Below are 16,625 nucleotides of genomic sequence, written 5' to 3' on the forward strand. Positions count from 1 at the left end.
TTTAAGGGTTTCATTATTTCATCTATACACTATGGAAGAAGATGCCATTTTTGCGATGTTATTTTTTATTCTGTTTGGAGTGGGAAACGATAGTCTAGAGAGGCCTACTACCACTACGAGTTGGCCCAACCAGGCTAGGCGTAAGACGTGGTAGGAGGATGATTGCTGGCAGCGAAGCAGCAATAAATGGGCCCAATCTTGTTAGACGTCGCATGACATGATTGATATTACGACCTGTTTTAACGAGAGGTCAAAATATACCCTGAGGACACTTCCAACACGGTAACGGCGACCGGGAATCCACCAAATTTTAGGATTCAGCCAAGTAGCCTTTTTTGCAATTAAAATCTCATTACACGGAATCTCTTTGTTGTTATACAACACACTTCTCGTAGGCGTGTAGAATATGCGTGTAATAGCGTGTTGTATAAACGCGCCCTTTGAAAGATGTATCATTAAGATGCAAAGTTACCTGTGTTTATCACCGTTTTAATGTTTTCTGGTGAGTTTCGGAACCTATATATAGTAATTATGTTTTTACCTTAGAATCTGATAGTTGTTATTTTGTTAGCTGTTACTTATTATATTAGAAGAATTTTATGGATCTTTGGTCCAACATGTTACCACGAGGATGACAAGGTGTGGCTCGTCGTTGTTTCGAGCTTCCCGTTAACGAAGAATGTGCACCTACGTTAACGTTGTATGCCATATGTTAGCACTGTATGCCGTATGTTAAGCCTAAAATACAACTAGCGTTTATCCATATATATTTTAAGCACTAGAAGGTTATAATTTAATCGTATAATTTTCTTAGTTTCTGGTCATTTATAGCTTCTGCTAAAGGACCTCCACTCGCCGATTTTTCTTAGTCATGAATATTTATGAGTTAGTTTAGAGATTGAGGGCGGTGTTTACCAACGTTATTATAGTGATAATATGTTTCTTTTTAGACATTTTAAAGTTATCCAAGTGATTTGCTTCCCGAAGCTTCCTCAGATTGAATCCGTATTATGTTGAGTCACACTCTGTAAGTTTATTTGTAATAATCAGTTATTATGTTTACATTCGATTGTTCGTAGGTTTTGATGTAACTGAAGTGTGTTATGCGTAACGCTAAACTTTATTGTAAGAAATTGAAGTTTGCAAACAGTGATAATCTCTGTTTGTAGAGAATGTAATATTTCAACATTCTGACATATTTACTATATAAATCCATTAATCATTTTATTCATGATGTTTGTGACTAGACTATGTATCGATTATGTTTGTTTGCAGTTTTACCGCTTTGGAATAAAGACAAAGAAGTACCCGTACTCAAGTGTTTGTGTTCCTTGGTTATACTCATTGGTATAGAGGGCGTCCCGGCTCCCCAGGTCCAATTACAAGTACCGTACACTAAAACATTTTATAATTCTAGAATATTAAATGGCCATCTTCAAAAAGTTCTACATTTGTCTGTGGCATACCATTCAGAAGATTATCAATTTCGTCTTCTCCAATGAAGTTCCCTATGTCTTCCTCTCTGCTGTAATAATCGCATGTAGAGACTGGAATAAACTCCGTCAAACCAGCGTGTGCGTCACTGTTTACTTTTACACGTAGAACCTCATCTAATTTCCAGTAAGGATCTGTAAGGTTTTCTTCTCCACATTTTCCTGACTTCAGTGGTTTATCTGAGGAAACTGACGTCATTGGCGTGTAAGGATTCGAGTCCTGCACATGTCTTGTGCTTTCCACGAGTAATGGAGACAATTGCAGTGCATCATCCTCACCTGTTTGTTGCAGGCGAAAGTATGCCGTGCTTCCCTCTTTAACTTCCATTTTGTCAGTGGTAACTGGTGATGAGTTTATAAAACCACTTTTCGTAACTGGTGAAACTTGGTCAATAGACGGTACAACCATGTAAATATTTTTCTCTTCTATCTGGGAATCAGGAATAAACTCATGAAATCCTTGATCAGAACTCGTTGAACTGCGGTACGATGTAGGTAAGTCCGACTTCTTCGTCTTCAAGTCATCAAAAACTTCCTTTTCTACTAATCGCGGACGAACGGGGCTAATTTCCTAAGTAAAAGACATTCCTTTATTAAACATGTTATTTAACGTCTGTTATGACAAATACAGTGAATGCGTGGTTCTAAACAACATTTCATTACCACGCAAAGTGGATTGAATTTCGTGAAATACACATCTACGTCATTTAACTAACGGATCCTTAATATCATTTTTTAATGAATGATCTACACGGGTTATCCTTATTAAAGAAGACAAATAAATAATAAATTATCTAGGCTGCCTAGCTCTTAAAAATGTATTGTCCCCCAAAAACCTGAAAAATGAAGATTAATTAAATCAGACTTTGGATAGGTTATTTTGTAGTTTTACTAAATTTAATCACTTCCATAGAAAAAAAAACATGTGTTTACTTACAAAATGACAAACATAAATTGTTAAATTAAACCAAAAACCATTGGCTTGCAGCCAATTTGACTATTTTTTGCTTTAAATTACTGATTTTTCAGGTAAATACATTTTTTTTCGGTCCAATTTTTTGTCAAAGAAGATAACTATTATGTGACATTAAAATGGCATATTCAACAAAAAAATTTAAAAAAATATGTTTTCAGTGGGACAATACATATTTAACTTGAAAGCAAAAAAGACATTATATTTACCACTTTGAAGAATTTTGGTTCAGGCCATTCAATAAAAATTCGCTTACGTATATACACATTAAAAGCTCCAAAAAACAGCATAACAAATAAGATAATAATTCCCACCACAAGAAACGGAATGATAAATTCATCTGAAAGTACAACATATCATGAATTGTTGCAAAATTTCTGAAAACATGAACATTGTAAAGGAAAAACAAGAGAAAAAATCATTTTTTTTTTCTATATGGATTATGAACAATATACGATCACATCTAAACAAATAGAGGCAACTTCCTTAATTTGATCACACAAATGCACCCAAAATATTATTCAAGCAGGTAGTAAAATTACGCTATTTTCAGATTAACGCATGGCTATTGGTAAATTTGCCATAAGAAGATATTATATGCAATAGTGAGGCTATTTCTAAGCATTCAGTAGTAGAGAAACAACAATAAGTAGGCCTAACATTGTCGCAACTAAACTCGACATGTGTGCTATTCTAAAGTGTAATAATTGTTAATAGGCTTATTCACATACCAGGCTCATATTGCACTGCAACTGTATTCAAAGTTACAGGTTGTCTCTCGGTCACCAAACCTAAAAAAATAAAATTTTGGTAAATATGAGGCTCTAATATCTATCTCTAGTTATACATTATGTGATGAAGTAAAATAGATTATGTAAATTTGCCAACATTAAAGTAAAATAAGTGTTGAGCAATTTTCAGAATATTACCGTAGCTTTTGAGAAGAAGACAAATGATTTCCTTACTTTACTCAATGATACAGAAAGTTGGTGCATACTTTTGGTTCTGATTTAACCATATTATAATGAAACCATTGTTTACTATTAGTTGTTTAAGGATTAATTGACGATTAAAACAAAGTTTACCCCGAATATGGGTGTTTTCCAAATACATGCACAAGCGAACCCTCTAGGTTTAATAAAGAGACATAGGCCAACACACCTTGTTTCAAGCATTTGAACTCATATAATATCCTGGTTGGAGGACCTTCGACTTCGACCTCAAACGTGTCTACCTGAACACTCCTTAGCTCTAGATTATAGACAATGGTGTTCTCTGTGATGTTGTTGCACGGCACATTTATGTCAATGTTATTCAATGTTAATTCTTCCTCAACACTTTTATTCAGTGATTGTCCAGTATAGGTTCCCGTAATGCGGTATAAGTACTGAGTTTCATCATTTGGTGTTTCCCATTGTAGTGACAAAACGTTTTCGTTTTCTGACGATGTGGCGTTCACGTCTATGATCATAGAAACTACAAAAACAAATTTTCCATTATTTTTAGACAATAAAAAAGAAAATATTCTAGTCACGTACGGTATATATTGGTCGAGAAGGTAAACTGTTCTTTTTATATACATTATGAGGATTTTGATATTTAATTTCATTTGGTCATTATTAATGCAGATATGATTAGTGAGCACATAAAGACAACTCTATTTTGCAGCTGTCACCAGATACTATCTAGCCAACTATTGTAAGTCAGTTAGATACAACTCGAGGTGGATTAAATACACTATAGTGACAGCTGTAAAATTGGATGTAATGACCCTAATCATTACAAATGGTTATTTGAACATTGAATGCAATTTACAATCTTGTAGAAACGATCTAGGTACTAGGTATACGTATTCCAAATGACTTTAAAACTCACTGGGTAGTGTGACAATTGGACTCCAATCACTGAACTGGTGATGTAGGCCTAATGAAAACCTTGATCGCACTTGAAATTCATATTCAGCTACCGCTGTCGTAATCTCCTCAATAATGATCTGCTTTTTATGCTGTTTTTCAATCTAATAAAAACAATTCGCTTTTAGTCACCTTGTCAATCATTGGGAGCTACATGACCATATTTTCTTTTGAAGCATTTTGTTACGTTTAAGAATCGTTCAATTTTCTAACGAAACTGTATGATCACGAGCGTCAAATGTTTCAGATGTGTTGTAGAAGATGACTGAATTATTATTGTCATGTCATCACAGTAGCTTACCACAAAATCAGTGCAAGTATTTTCACTTGCACTGCTGATGGAGGGCAAGTACTACCCGAAAATTTGATTTAGATCTTTGCTTAATATATTTTTCATCTCCATTTGAGATCTAGCCACTGATACCTACAGTCTTGTCATTTTTTAGTAATTTGCCTTTAGGTTAATAAATAAATTAAAATAAATAAATCCTGCATAACGGAATAACAATCTTTTAAAAAGCGTGCTTTATTATTTTGAAGATTTGTTTAATGAAGCCAAACAACGTAATCTTTTTGAAGGAAGTGAGTCGAAAATATTCTACAAATATGTTGTTACGCAAACGTAATAAATATATATTTATTGCCGATTTTACTACATTCAAATTTAATGAGTTTGTACATTCGTAATATACGATAGTTATTCCACAATTTGTTGTCTCCTGATGATACAAATATGACAAAACAAATAGTGAAAATGATTGTAACTTCATACCTCTTCTGTCCATGTTTCATTTAAACGTCGGTAACGAAGTTGAAACCATAGCGAGTTACAATAATAGCAATCTTCTTGTAATTTCCAGAATACTAAAACGTTTGATTCCCCCACTAAAACTCTATCAATTAATGGTGACAAAGGTACGGCTGAAAATACAACAAAATGAAACGATTAGATCGTGCGTACAGCCATGAGAGTTACTTCAGTGAATCTTTAACGATTAGAACGTGCGTACAGCCATGAGAGTTACTTCAGTGAATCTTTAATTTAGATAAGTAACGTCTGCCGTACATCAAAAGACATAACAACAGAATCATTGAGACATTCTAAGGTTACCGAACATTATTTCTTTTAGGAGACACAAAAGCAAACCTAACTTTACTAGTGTTTATTCCTCATGCCAATTTTCAAACAATTTAGATATTATTTAAGATTAAAAATTATGATTTTCGTTATGTTATACTTCAAAAGCTCATTGAACGAAACCCGTATCCCCGCCGGATAAATCACATAAGTCACGTAAAAGGGATTAGACATTTGATCTTCTGTGGTGCTTGTATATTTTTTGAAATAATTCGATGGTAATGATCTATATTTTCCAAACCTGTGCTAAATATTGGCCTACAGACCTTCATTCTTAGAATCAAATGTGGATGTTGTATTTGCAGTACCAAACATATTTTCAACAACTACTAGTACTAGATGTGCTCTCATTGGATTACCATCATTTTCCGAAACTTTGCACGTGCTGTCGTTTAGCTTATTAGAACAGTTGATCCACACATTAGAACTGTTTCTAGGGGGATTAAAACAATTCATAATTCAATATTAATTGTTAGTAATCAAAATTCTATAAACAGTAATCAGTAATCTGTAATCAATAATCCGTAAATCAATAATCTGTAATCGGTAATCTGTAAACAGTAATCAATAATCTGTAATCGGTAATCTGTAATCATTAATCAGTAATAAATAATTGGTATTCATTAATTTGGTAATCAGTAATTTGTAATCAGTAATTTCTAATCAATAATCTGTAACCAATAATCTGTAATCAGTAATACTCAATAATATTTAATCAATAATCTGTAATCATTTAGCATAATGGTATTATTTTGTTACTTTGTCCTCTTTGCATAATATTTGATTATGCACCTGTAGCTGTTGAATTTAAATAAAAGAGCGATGAACAGACAGACAAATGGTTGGTGTCACATTACGAGACACTGTGATAAGAGAAGAGTAAGAATGGCAGCCGAGAACCGGCAACATATTGAAGGGAAGACAAAAACGCAGATGGAGGGACGACACTATTTCTAATACAGTAAAAAAACTTTGGCTAGGCCAGCAAAGAACAGAAACGAATGGCAAAGGCTTGAGGAGGGCTACATCCGACAGTGTTATGATGGAGCCGAGGTAAGGTCATGTATTCTGTATTAGAAATGAAACATTTCTTTAGGTATGATAAGACATTTATTATTTGTGAGAAAAGCAATGATTCTAATTATTTGTGTTATTTATCAATAATACAAATGACTTACTGAAATTGAAATGTATAGACAGATTTAACTCCGGTGGATTTCTGTGCCCATGTACACCAATAATCAACAATATTTGTCGATTTGCAGTTTAATGTTGGAGACGATGGTACGACTAAAGGATACAAAATATAGTAAGGTATATAACTATCTGTTGTGTGGATTCTTATTACATGTAAGGAGTGGTTTTCAATAATAACAACTCTTATCTCAGTCTCCAACCACACAATAACAGACGAAAGCAAATGTTTTAAATATATCATTAATCTGGAACGGTGCGGCCATACACGCCAAATGCCACATGCACCGCCGCAACATCTCTTTTTTATTAACGGTGATTAATTAGATTCTAGGACTTCATAAAGGTAACATTCAAGATACACCTCGGACCCGTTCATGATTACCCGTAAGTTCGCTTCATGGATCAATTATCGTTAACTTTGGCGGGATCAAATCATGTTTTCAAAACTATGTATGCAATTGACTAACTTACTACCAACTGTTAATGACGATTCAGATTTATTTGTCGTTACTCTTCCATTTTGTTTTTCTACAAGTAAAAAGCATTCGATCCAATGTTCATAACCTGTCATGTTTAGGTTTGTTAAGGTAAGAATGGCTTCTGTACTTGAGATTACGGCAGTATTTTTTCCTGAATTAATAGGTACTTCGTCAACTTTCCATTCAATATCCGAGGCATTGTACGATGTTTTTGTTTGATCTAACGTACATGTGAAGTTCAGTGTGGAACCGGCCAACGAATATGGATCAACGGGCGTCAGTTTAAGTGCTGCAATAAAATTAAAAAAAGTTTAGGTACGTACAGCATATATTTTTGTCCGCACCCAACAATTACTGTACAACAAGGAAAATAATGGTAACATTGTAAAGAACAAAACAACGACAGTGAATTAGTGTTAATATTAAAAAAAATGTTTATTAAAGAAAAAAATTGAAAAAAAGAAAGTCTTTATTTGTTTAACATTATAATGAAGATTTCTTAACGTATCAAGCAAATATTTCTATTTTGAAACATAGGTGTATTATAAGAAGTAAGTTCCATCGTTTCCTCAGAATTTAATTCTTAAGTTAAATAGTTAAAATAAACAAAATGATGTTGTCTACTTACATGATGTAGCTTTGAAAGCGCAGACAGTGGTCAAAATAATCCAAATCTGGAACGTACACAATGAAATGTTTAATGTGTAGAGTTCTGCCATTGTCTTTGGAACAATAAAAAGCTAGTGATAATTATACATAAGTATTAACGTGATTGGTCGAAATAACATGATCGGAATAATCGGTCTAAATGATAATCGTACAGTATGACGTCATCGAAGTACACAAAATAAAATGAGAGCGTTAATTTAGTGTCAAAATCAAAACATTAACTCTAAGTGACTGGAACCATTCTTATTGAAAGGCAAATGTAACCTTTTTTAGGTAATATAACGGATATTGCCTTATTTTAAAGATATTTTATAACATTTGAGATCCTCCTTTGGCCTAATATCAAATTCAAATTCAAATATTCTTTATTCATCCTCAATCATGAAAATATACAACAACAATATATGAGAACATAAAAAAGATGAAAAGGAAACACATAAAAACTAAAAAAGAGCTTGATTAGTTGTGTCCCCCTATGTCCCTAACTAGCCTAAAAAACTAAAACATAAATAATTAAAAAAGCTAAATCCTGCAACAAGTATTGAAATAATAATAGTCAATACTTTTTCTCACCAGACTATAGTTTCTATAAGCGCTACGCGATTCGAGGAAATAGGAATCCCTTCAGAAAAATATGATTTCCTCGAAGGAGGATCTCATATGTTATAACACACCAAGCATGCAATATCTGCATAATTTCATAGCTATAGAAAGAGAAACTTCACAAGTAAAAAATATATATATATATATAAATAAAGCATCATTGTATGCCTCTTTAAGGTTAATTAGGTGTTGTTTTTAGTTGCATATTCTTTGAACTTTCTAATCAATACAATGACAATTTAATGCGAGTGATCACATCACCTTCGTTTCGCTTACGTACTTGCGTTACGTCCAAGAGGAGAACTTTATTTTCGCTGACGTATTTTAAAATGTATATCCTGTTCATAGGCCTAATGCAATCATGGTAATATGCGAGATTACTTTAACCCAATGTAAACACACTTCTAATTAAGATGTACATTATTGTAAAAGGCGGCAGTACCATTAGGATAATTGTGTCATTTCCTTATCCGTGTACGTGAAGACCGTCAGCTTATTATAAATATGAACAAATATATAGTATTTTAACACCTCCTACTGTATGAGTAGTACCGTATCTAGACGTGCCCTGCGTCTTGTTATGATCTAACACAATCCACGATTTTTGTATGAAACGCCATGTGTCCCAAATATGTATTATAAAATACACCGACTATGAATTACCATTTCTAATAAATACCACATTTATAAAACCACATTTAATTAATTTAATCAAATTGGTATACAGTATCCATATATATTTTGACTATTTACACCTAATGTTTGCACTTTGCTTATAACTATTGCAGATCATGTACGGAGACATACATAACGAATAAAATAGGCTTAAAACGTACATTCAATAAACAGAGAAGTCTCTATAGGTAACTCCAATAACGCTTTTCAATATATTTCCGATAGATGTAAGCCGACTGTGTCATTAGCACATGTTATCAAAAGCATCTTTATTCAGAGAAACAACATCAAGATAAACATAATTCAACTTAATTGAATAGCAGTTAAAACATAAATTGCGAAAGAATGTTTACGAAGTGGTATTGACTTATGTATAGGCCTATATAATAAAAAACATATTAGTCTTTAGAAATCATGTATTACTATATAATTATCATAACTTAGTTAATTGTTCAGGTCTAAAATGTAGGGTATAGGACTTACACCTAGGCCTAACTATATTTATAATCTCACTATAGAGATTTAAATACAACGCCTACTATGTTTCCATTATGTTTGCCTTCCTACTAACCAACACTTTATAAACACAGTAATACTGATAGGCCCTACGTACCGTAGCATTAACTCAGTTAATAGCGAGCTTTCGTTTTAGTACGGTAAACGTGCAGTACGGCCGGTTTAACCAACCGTGACCGTACTCATTTACTAGGTTCCCGTCATGTCTGTTTCTGTTTCGTTTTGTTCACGGGCGCGACGGGAACATGTGCGCGATGTATCAGGTACCATCATCAGTTGACTCGACTTTCAGCATCTTACAACATGGCGAACCTACATAGGGTACGAGATGCTCTTGTTGCTGCCTATATATCAGATGTTCTGGACGAGGAAGAATTCATTATGTTGTATAGTATGAATTCCCCAAGTAATCCTGATTTTCAGTATAAAAGTGATGAATATCAATTCAACTTGGATAAATTCAACGATGATGAATGCAACAGCTATTTCAGGTAAGCCGACCATCAGGCTAAATCAGGGTAGCACTTTATTTATCAATTTATAATCTACTACTAGGTAGGGCTAGATAACGTTAAGGCATTATAAAGCTTAAATACATTTAACATTGGTTACTAACAATTATACTTCCATATACCTTGAAGGTATTGCTTTCTTTTATGTATAGCCCTAGTAGGCTACTATACTATCTACAGAAGCTACTATTTAGTAATAAATGTTGATTAAATATTAAATTAATATATGATGCCCATAACATGTCCAGTATCATGTATGTTATCCATTATGAGATTTAAAATATACTGTGTATTATTATTTCCCTTAGATTCCAGAAAAATGATATCTACCGGCTGAAACATGCTTTGGGGGTGCCACCAACTGTAATTCTGGAGAATAAGTCGAAAATTGATGGACTTGAGGCTTTGTGCATCACACTCCAAAGGTATGCATATCCTTGTAGATATGGAGATCTTATCAAGGACTATGGACGTTCAGTACCACAGCTTTACTTGGCGTTTAAGTGGATGACCAACTACATCTTCGACATCCATAGACATCGGATCTCATCCTTAGATCAGCCATGGTTATCCCCACAACATTTACAGGAATTTGCTGAGGCAACACACACAAAGGGTGCTGCTTTGAGGAACTGTTGGGGGTTCGTTGATGGAACCGTAAGGCCAATATGCCGACCAAATCAGCATCAACAAGTTATGTATAATGGTCACAAAAGAATCCATGCCATGAAATTCCAGTCAGTGACAGCTCCCAATGGCCTCATAGCTCACCTATATGGACCTGTGGAAGGGAGGAGACATGATGCATTTCTCCTTCGTGAATCGGGTCTGTTGACAGAGCTTGAGGCCAGATCACATGATCCACAGGGAAATGTATTGTGCGTGTATGGTGATCCTGCGTACCCATTGCGCCCACAATTGCAAGCACCTTTCCCGACGGTACGGATAACACCAGAACAAGTGGCCTTCAACGCGGCAATGTCCAAAGTCAGAATTAGCGTTGAATGGCTATTTGGTGACATTGTAAATATATTTAAATTTACAGACTATAAGAAGTCTCAGAAAGTGCAATTGAGTGCATGTGGCAAAATGTACATTGTTTCTGGAATACTTACAAATGCACATACATGTGTGTATAAGAACAATACATCTGCCTATTTTGAACTTGAACCGCCATCGCTGGAAGAATATTTTCAATGAATGTATTTTTTTTCTAAATTATTGTAAATAATTGTGATAGAAGTGATATTGAATTTATTAAAAATTGTATAAATTATAAAGTAAATAACTGTTTCCATTTAAATTTAAGAAGTTATTCATATAAATATTTTTATTGTAACCATATACATATATACATTCATAAACATCTAACTGTAATACAAGAGAACCTTTAATAGATTAAAAGAAATAAAATGGTTCCAGTTTAACTGTATATAACATACCAACACTAAAGATACACCTGCAATAGAACAAATATTTAGTGTATTTTTAAAATGTAAATTATTGTAATTGTGACTAAAGTGATAGCTGAATTACCGGTATTATGTTAAAACGTCGTAAGGTAAATAAATGTTTCTATTTATTGATATTGAAAAGCATGTATTAATTATATTTTGTTAATGCTCATTCATATAGAAACAAAACTTCTTTGATTTAAACTACATATTCTTTGGCATCAATGGTATTCAAAACATTCAAGATAATAATTAATAGATTGAAAGAAACAATGGTATAAGTATATATAAATAAAGGCATGCATTAATAAACACAAATATATATAAAAACAACTATAGTAGAAAGTATATTGCACAGATTAGCACAATAAAAAAATATATCAAGGATCTAGTTTTTCTTTTCCATGGACTTAAGAAATGCCATCATCAGTGTTTGCGTTTGCTGGTTTTGATGTTGCAAGAGTTGCTGTTGTTGAAGTATTTGCTGCTGCATTTGTTGTTGTTGTTGCAGTTGTTGCTGTTGGAAGGCCTCAAATCGTCTTTCCCTTCCTCTTTCTTCTGCCCTCCTTCGTTCTTCTTCCTCTTTTTTTCTCTCCATCTCCTCCCTTCGAAGTTGCTGATCTATCTCCATTTTTTTTTGAATGATACCGATTGTGTCATTCCCACTATTCCTTCTTTTTGGTGTGTTACTTTCAACATCAAGCCTAAAAATAAATTTACAAAAATAAGAACTAAACTAAGGAAGAGGGGGATAAAAAACACTTTAATCTGCCTCTACATTTTACATAAATTTGGTATTACCTTTTCCGCGTTTCTCCAAATGTTTCACATGCACGTTTTCTCATTTCTGCACCATCAGCCTTTTTCTTCTCTTCATCTCCTCTTTCCTTTGGTAACATTTCTATATCCTCCTCTTCTTGGATGAATTCTTCAATACTTTCCCTTATTTGCTTTTCCTCATCTGTCTCCTCCACTGCAATTCCACTGGCTGCCTTTTCTTTGTTATTTTTTCCTTTCACCTTATCCATCAAATTAGATATGCGATCTCGCACTGCCCGCCTGTCAACTTTGTATTCACGGGCCTTCATTGCATCAGCAACAGCCTGCCATGCCTTTCCCCGCTCAGTTGTGCCCTTCTTGGACTGAAAAGGTCTAGCCAAGATTACTTCTCCTATTAGGATTTGATCCTTTTGGTTGTCCCAGATCATGCTGAAATAAATAATAAAATCACATAATTTATGATAGTGTTTTTTAATGTAATATTTTTCTCATCAATTCAGTGTAGGAGTTTTTAATCTAATGAAGTAATAAATGAAAATAAATAATATAGCTTGAATGAACTATCCACTTTATACAATTAATCATGCTAATATTGATTGACATTGATAACACATTTATTTCAGACTGAAAAAAGCATACTATTATATAATATTATATGTTTTGTGCATACAAAAAAAAAGTTTACAATAATAATAATATATTAAAATAAATGTAAAAAAGTGAGCACTATTGAATTATCTAACTAACCGGTTTGTACTCTTTTTTGTCTTAATTTCTTCTGCCTGTTTTGAAAAAAAAATAAATAAAAAATCAAGATAAAAATAATAAAATGTACACAAGCTTATCTACATATATCTTATATTGTATGACAATAAGATAAATACTTTAAGCTACATTGGCAGGGAGTTGTTATAAATCTAATAAAGTAAACAACTCCTTTGTTTTAAGCAAAGCAGGATTGAATTGAAGATAATTTGATTAGCTAGTTTTTAATTTTATCAATATTATTGAACTTGTCATTTTCTGTCATCTTTTGAGTAGGGGGTCCTACGTATCTAGACCTCCTATTTGTGCAAGTTGTGTTTATTTGTAGGACCGTGTAGGGATAGCCTAAATGCCAGCAGCTAGGGTATCGCAGCTAGGCCCTAGGCTAGTTAGTTCGATTAGGCCACTGGTTTGCCCTCTATTAAACTACTACTAGCCTAGGCTAGCTAGGCCGAATCTCTAAGCCAATTTTTTTATTTTATATTTGGCATCACTGATCTAGAGCACTACATTAATGAACATTCATTTAATATGCTATAGCCTAGTCTATGTTTGATTACATAAAGCTAAAATAACGACTGATTAAACTGCTTTACCTTTGACGATACTGCTTCCATCGTGTCCTTCGTATTAAAATACACAGCTGAATGTTCGTTTCAGACAGGACGCTATTTCTTCTCACTACCGTTCTGAAATTTAGCGCTACGGCGAGTCTTAAATTTCTGCGCATGCGTAGATCACATTTCGGTTCAAATTACCGTACTGAACTACTTCCGTACTAAAACGAAAGCTCGCTAATTAGGCCTACGCGTCCTCTAATACCATGATCATACTTACTCAAAGAGGTTTGGATACAGCGCCGATTAGTATAGTATCAATCCTCTTAAACTCTATATTAATATTATAGTAAAACACTCATATAAATAAAGTAACTCCGAATACTATGTAAAATCTAAGAGGAAATAAGACTCACCAGAGGTATTGAGAGCATGCACCGACTCTAGGAACAACGTACACCATTAACAATCAATTCACCCATCCATATAATGTTGTCATTCTCTCGATTTAATATTCACTAATCTAAAAAGAACCAATATAATAAGTCACCGATTCCAGTGTGTGTACAATAACAATAGCAGCATACTAAACACAAATAGAACACAATTACCTTTATGTATGAATAACGTTTGATTTAGCACGCCGAGTTTCAGTTCTGAGAAAAGTCGAATAGGATATTTAAAGGATTTCCATAATCTTTAAATATAGCCATGGATTAATGAATGATAACCATGAATTATTACATATTTAAAATAGATTATGATTATTCCATAACTTACATGATATTAGTAGTATTTAATCAACATAAGGGTAACACTATTAGTAAAACTAACCGGAACACTTCTACTGCAATAATTAAATATTGTAGGCATACTACGAGAAAATAGATGACGGACTTAAAGGGGTACTCCCTCTTTTCCACACGACCTCACCCCCACTACCCTGTAATTTTAATCAATTATTCTCATTCTGTTGTAGGCCTACAATTTTCATTTGTTTATACTTCACACATGTTTATATAAACTTTGCGGTGCTGAGGACGATCAAGCATATTGATCGAAACGTCGAGAAACTCAACAGTTCTTTTCAGAACTAATATACGTTGTGTCCCGCAAACTTGATATCAACATTTTGCCATGCAAACCTTTAAACAGTATATTCACACATGTTATTAAATCTCCATGTTCTTCGTTAAAGGCCTATATTAATATTATTATTATTATTACAATAATTTTTATACCTATTCCCCCGTTATTAAATGTATACCCTTTGTGAATTTTGTTGATCCGCTACTAAAAACTAAGTTATGGATGAATTTGTATGAAACAAAAATATAATTGGAAACTTACATAAAGGTGGGAAAAAGATACCAGATTTTATTTAAAACAACAAAACCTAATGTTTGAAGCCGGTTTTTCACAAAGCGCTAATCAAAAGCGTCAACCTATACGCATGCATGACTCCATATTCCTCTTTCTGAGAAAAATCTCTATCTTTGAGTTTTTTCGTTTCAGCGAAATGGGTAAGTTTGAATTGTTATAATTATTTTTGCAAATGGAATGTAAAACAGTCTTTACTGCTAAAATGGCTGTTAAATGACGAGGAAACAAAATCTTTATTACCAAAGTATGTTCAGAAAATATTCATCATGACAGCCGAAAATCAAATCATACACACTATTACCTGTGTATTGTTTTTTTTGCAAATATGTTAAAAGCATTAGCAAAAATCAAACAAAAATATGTTGGCATGTAGTGATGATATTATGAATATTTAGACATTAAATCACCACCAACCTTATCTTCTTTAAAACAATTATAAGAAATATCTAAACATTATGCTCCTATGGCATTTAGGGCCTATATCTTACTTTTGCTATTGATACTTAACTAAAAATTAGAAAGTATACTTTATGTTATCAACTTATGAAATGTCTTTTGAAAACCATAAAGCCCCTTCTTTTGGCTTAATTTGAGTACGGTATCCCTCAACAAATTCAAGATAAATTTGAACTAATACAATGTTCACATCTGTAACCAGGTTTGTATAGGTTTTTCTGGAAAATCTCCCAATATTTCACAGGGGTCCGAGAAAACACACTGACAAGAGGCCTGTTTTTTGTTACGGTTCCCGAGATTGTTACTGCGCGCGCATGTATTGCCCTGGTATTAAACTGACCAATCATAGTAATCAAAATAGTGAGCGACTATGAATAATAATGTGATTATAAACATAGAGAAATTAGTTATTTCTCCATGATAACATAAAATGTTGTGAAGAATAGGTATACAGTTTTATTTACAGAGCACCAACCTATTGGGGGATTGAGCAATAGCTATCCTCCCCCCAATTCATACTTCCGACCAGCGACGAAACGCATTTTTGGTAATGGAAGCCGAAAACAGTCCTCCCACAAAGTCATCGAACCTATCCTTTTCTAGACGTAGGTTTAGGCCTAAATTGATAAAAGGAGAAAAAAAATCTTACCAGATATGTTAGGTCTATATCATCAATATAATGCAGGAATAAATAGGTATATGTGTTTATAGATCAGATCATTGTACTTGGTGCAATGAACTGGATAGAATCAGAAATAAAGGTATAGTAGGACACGCACAATACAATTGTATCATGGCCAATTCGACGTAACAGGATATAAAGGTATACAAAATCAGCGTGTGGAATTCAGTATCTGAACACCAATATTGCGAAGGAAACGTGGGCGGTTAAAAGTGCTTGAAATATACCAGGCATTATTGTATAGAAACATTAAAAAAACACGCAAGTTATACATTCGCAACTTGGTGTGTTGTGCGCTACTTTTTAAAATTAAGACATAGTCCCAGTTTACACTTCATTAGGACATAGTCCCAGTTTACACTTCATTAAGCCATAGTCCC

General features: G+C 33.5%; 3 protein-coding genes across 5 annotated transcripts; 1 reads left to right on the forward strand and 2 right to left on the reverse strand.

Annotated features, from left to right (window-relative positions):
• Positions 1-1,276: 1,276 nt before the first annotated feature.
• Positions 1,277-16,304, reverse strand: LOC140045024 (uncharacterized). Its single transcript, XM_072089757.1, has 13 exons — positions 16,213-16,304; positions 14,336-14,421; positions 14,005-14,247; positions 7,822-7,915; positions 7,186-7,482; positions 6,696-6,807; positions 5,784-5,950; positions 5,152-5,300; positions 4,342-4,483; positions 3,628-3,942; positions 3,198-3,257; positions 2,676-2,806; positions 1,277-2,064 (listed from the first exon to the last, which is right to left on the reverse strand). Exons 4-13 carry the CDS (start codon positions 7,910-7,912, stop codon positions 1,414-1,416), a joined length of 2,115 nt encoding a protein of 704 aa, XP_071945858.1. The 5' UTR covers positions 7,913-7,915; positions 14,005-14,247; positions 14,336-14,421; positions 16,213-16,304; the 3' UTR covers positions 1,277-1,413.
• LOC140043699 (uncharacterized) lies at positions 9,960-11,562 on the forward strand. 2 transcript variants are annotated; one of them, XM_072088196.1, is made up of 2 exons: positions 9,960-10,147; positions 10,477-11,562. In XM_072088196.1, the coding sequence occupies exons 1-2, from the start codon at positions 9,960-9,962 to the stop codon at positions 11,366-11,368; spliced, it is 1,080 nt and encodes a 359-aa protein (XP_071944297.1). In that variant the 3' UTR covers positions 11,369-11,562. The 2 variants fall into 2 exon arrangements, with proteins under 2 accessions (XP_071944297.1, XP_071944298.1); XM_072088197.1 differs by having other exon boundaries at positions 10,007-10,147; positions 10,484-11,562.
• On the reverse strand, positions 11,608-13,937 carry LOC140043700 (uncharacterized). 2 transcript variants are annotated; one of them, XM_072088198.1, is made up of 3 exons: positions 13,764-13,937; positions 12,424-12,831; positions 11,608-12,326 (listed from the first exon to the last, which is right to left on the reverse strand). In XM_072088198.1, the coding sequence occupies exons 1-3, from the start codon at positions 13,895-13,897 to the stop codon at positions 12,011-12,013; spliced, it is 858 nt and encodes a 285-aa protein (XP_071944299.1). In that variant the 5' UTR covers positions 13,898-13,937; the 3' UTR covers positions 11,608-12,010. The 2 variants fall into 2 exon arrangements, with proteins under 2 accessions (XP_071944299.1, XP_071944300.1); XM_072088199.1 differs by lacking the exon at positions 13,764-13,937 and adding an exon at positions 13,150-13,371.
• Positions 16,305-16,625: the final 321 nt, after the last annotated feature.

Source organism: Antedon mediterranea, chromosome 3, assembly GCF_964355755.1.
Source record: "Antedon mediterranea chromosome 3, ecAntMedi1.1, whole genome shotgun sequence".
NCBI classification, from domain to species: domain Eukaryota; kingdom Metazoa; phylum Echinodermata; class Crinoidea; order Comatulida; family Antedonidae; genus Antedon; species Antedon mediterranea.

Bases quoted from the DNA above. Each gene is read 5' to 3' on its own strand.
- LOC140045024 (XM_072089757.1), bottom strand. From the start codon at position 7,912: ATGGCAGAACTCTACACATTAAACATTTCATTGTGTACGTTCCAGATT. The intron at 7,483-7,821 runs GTAAGTAGACAA...ATTTTATTGCAG, and splicing joins CGCTTTCAAAGCTACATCAT to CACTTAAACTGACGCCCGTT. The intron at 5,951-6,695 runs GTAAGTCATTTG...TAATCCCCCTAG, and splicing joins GTCTATACATTTCAATTTCA to AAACAGTTCTAATGTGTGGA.
- LOC140043699 (XM_072088196.1), top strand. From the start codon at position 9,960: ATGGCGAACCTACATAGGGTACGAGATGCTCTTGTTGCTGCCTATATA. The intron at 10,148-10,476 runs GTAAGCCGACCA...TATTTCCCTTAG, and splicing joins GAATGCAACAGCTATTTCAG to ATTCCAGAAAAATGATATCT.
- LOC140043700 (XM_072088198.1), bottom strand. From the start codon at position 13,897: ATGCGCAGAAATTTAAGACTCGCCGTAGCGCTAAATTTCAGAACGGTA. The intron at 12,832-13,763 runs GTAAAGCAGTTT...TATTTATTTCAG, and splicing joins TGGAAGCAGTATCGTCAAAG to CATGATCTGGGACAACCAAA. The intron at 12,327-12,423 runs GTAATACCAAAT...ATTTATTTTTAG, and splicing joins TTTGGAGAAACGCGGAAAAG to GCTTGATGTTGAAAGTAACA.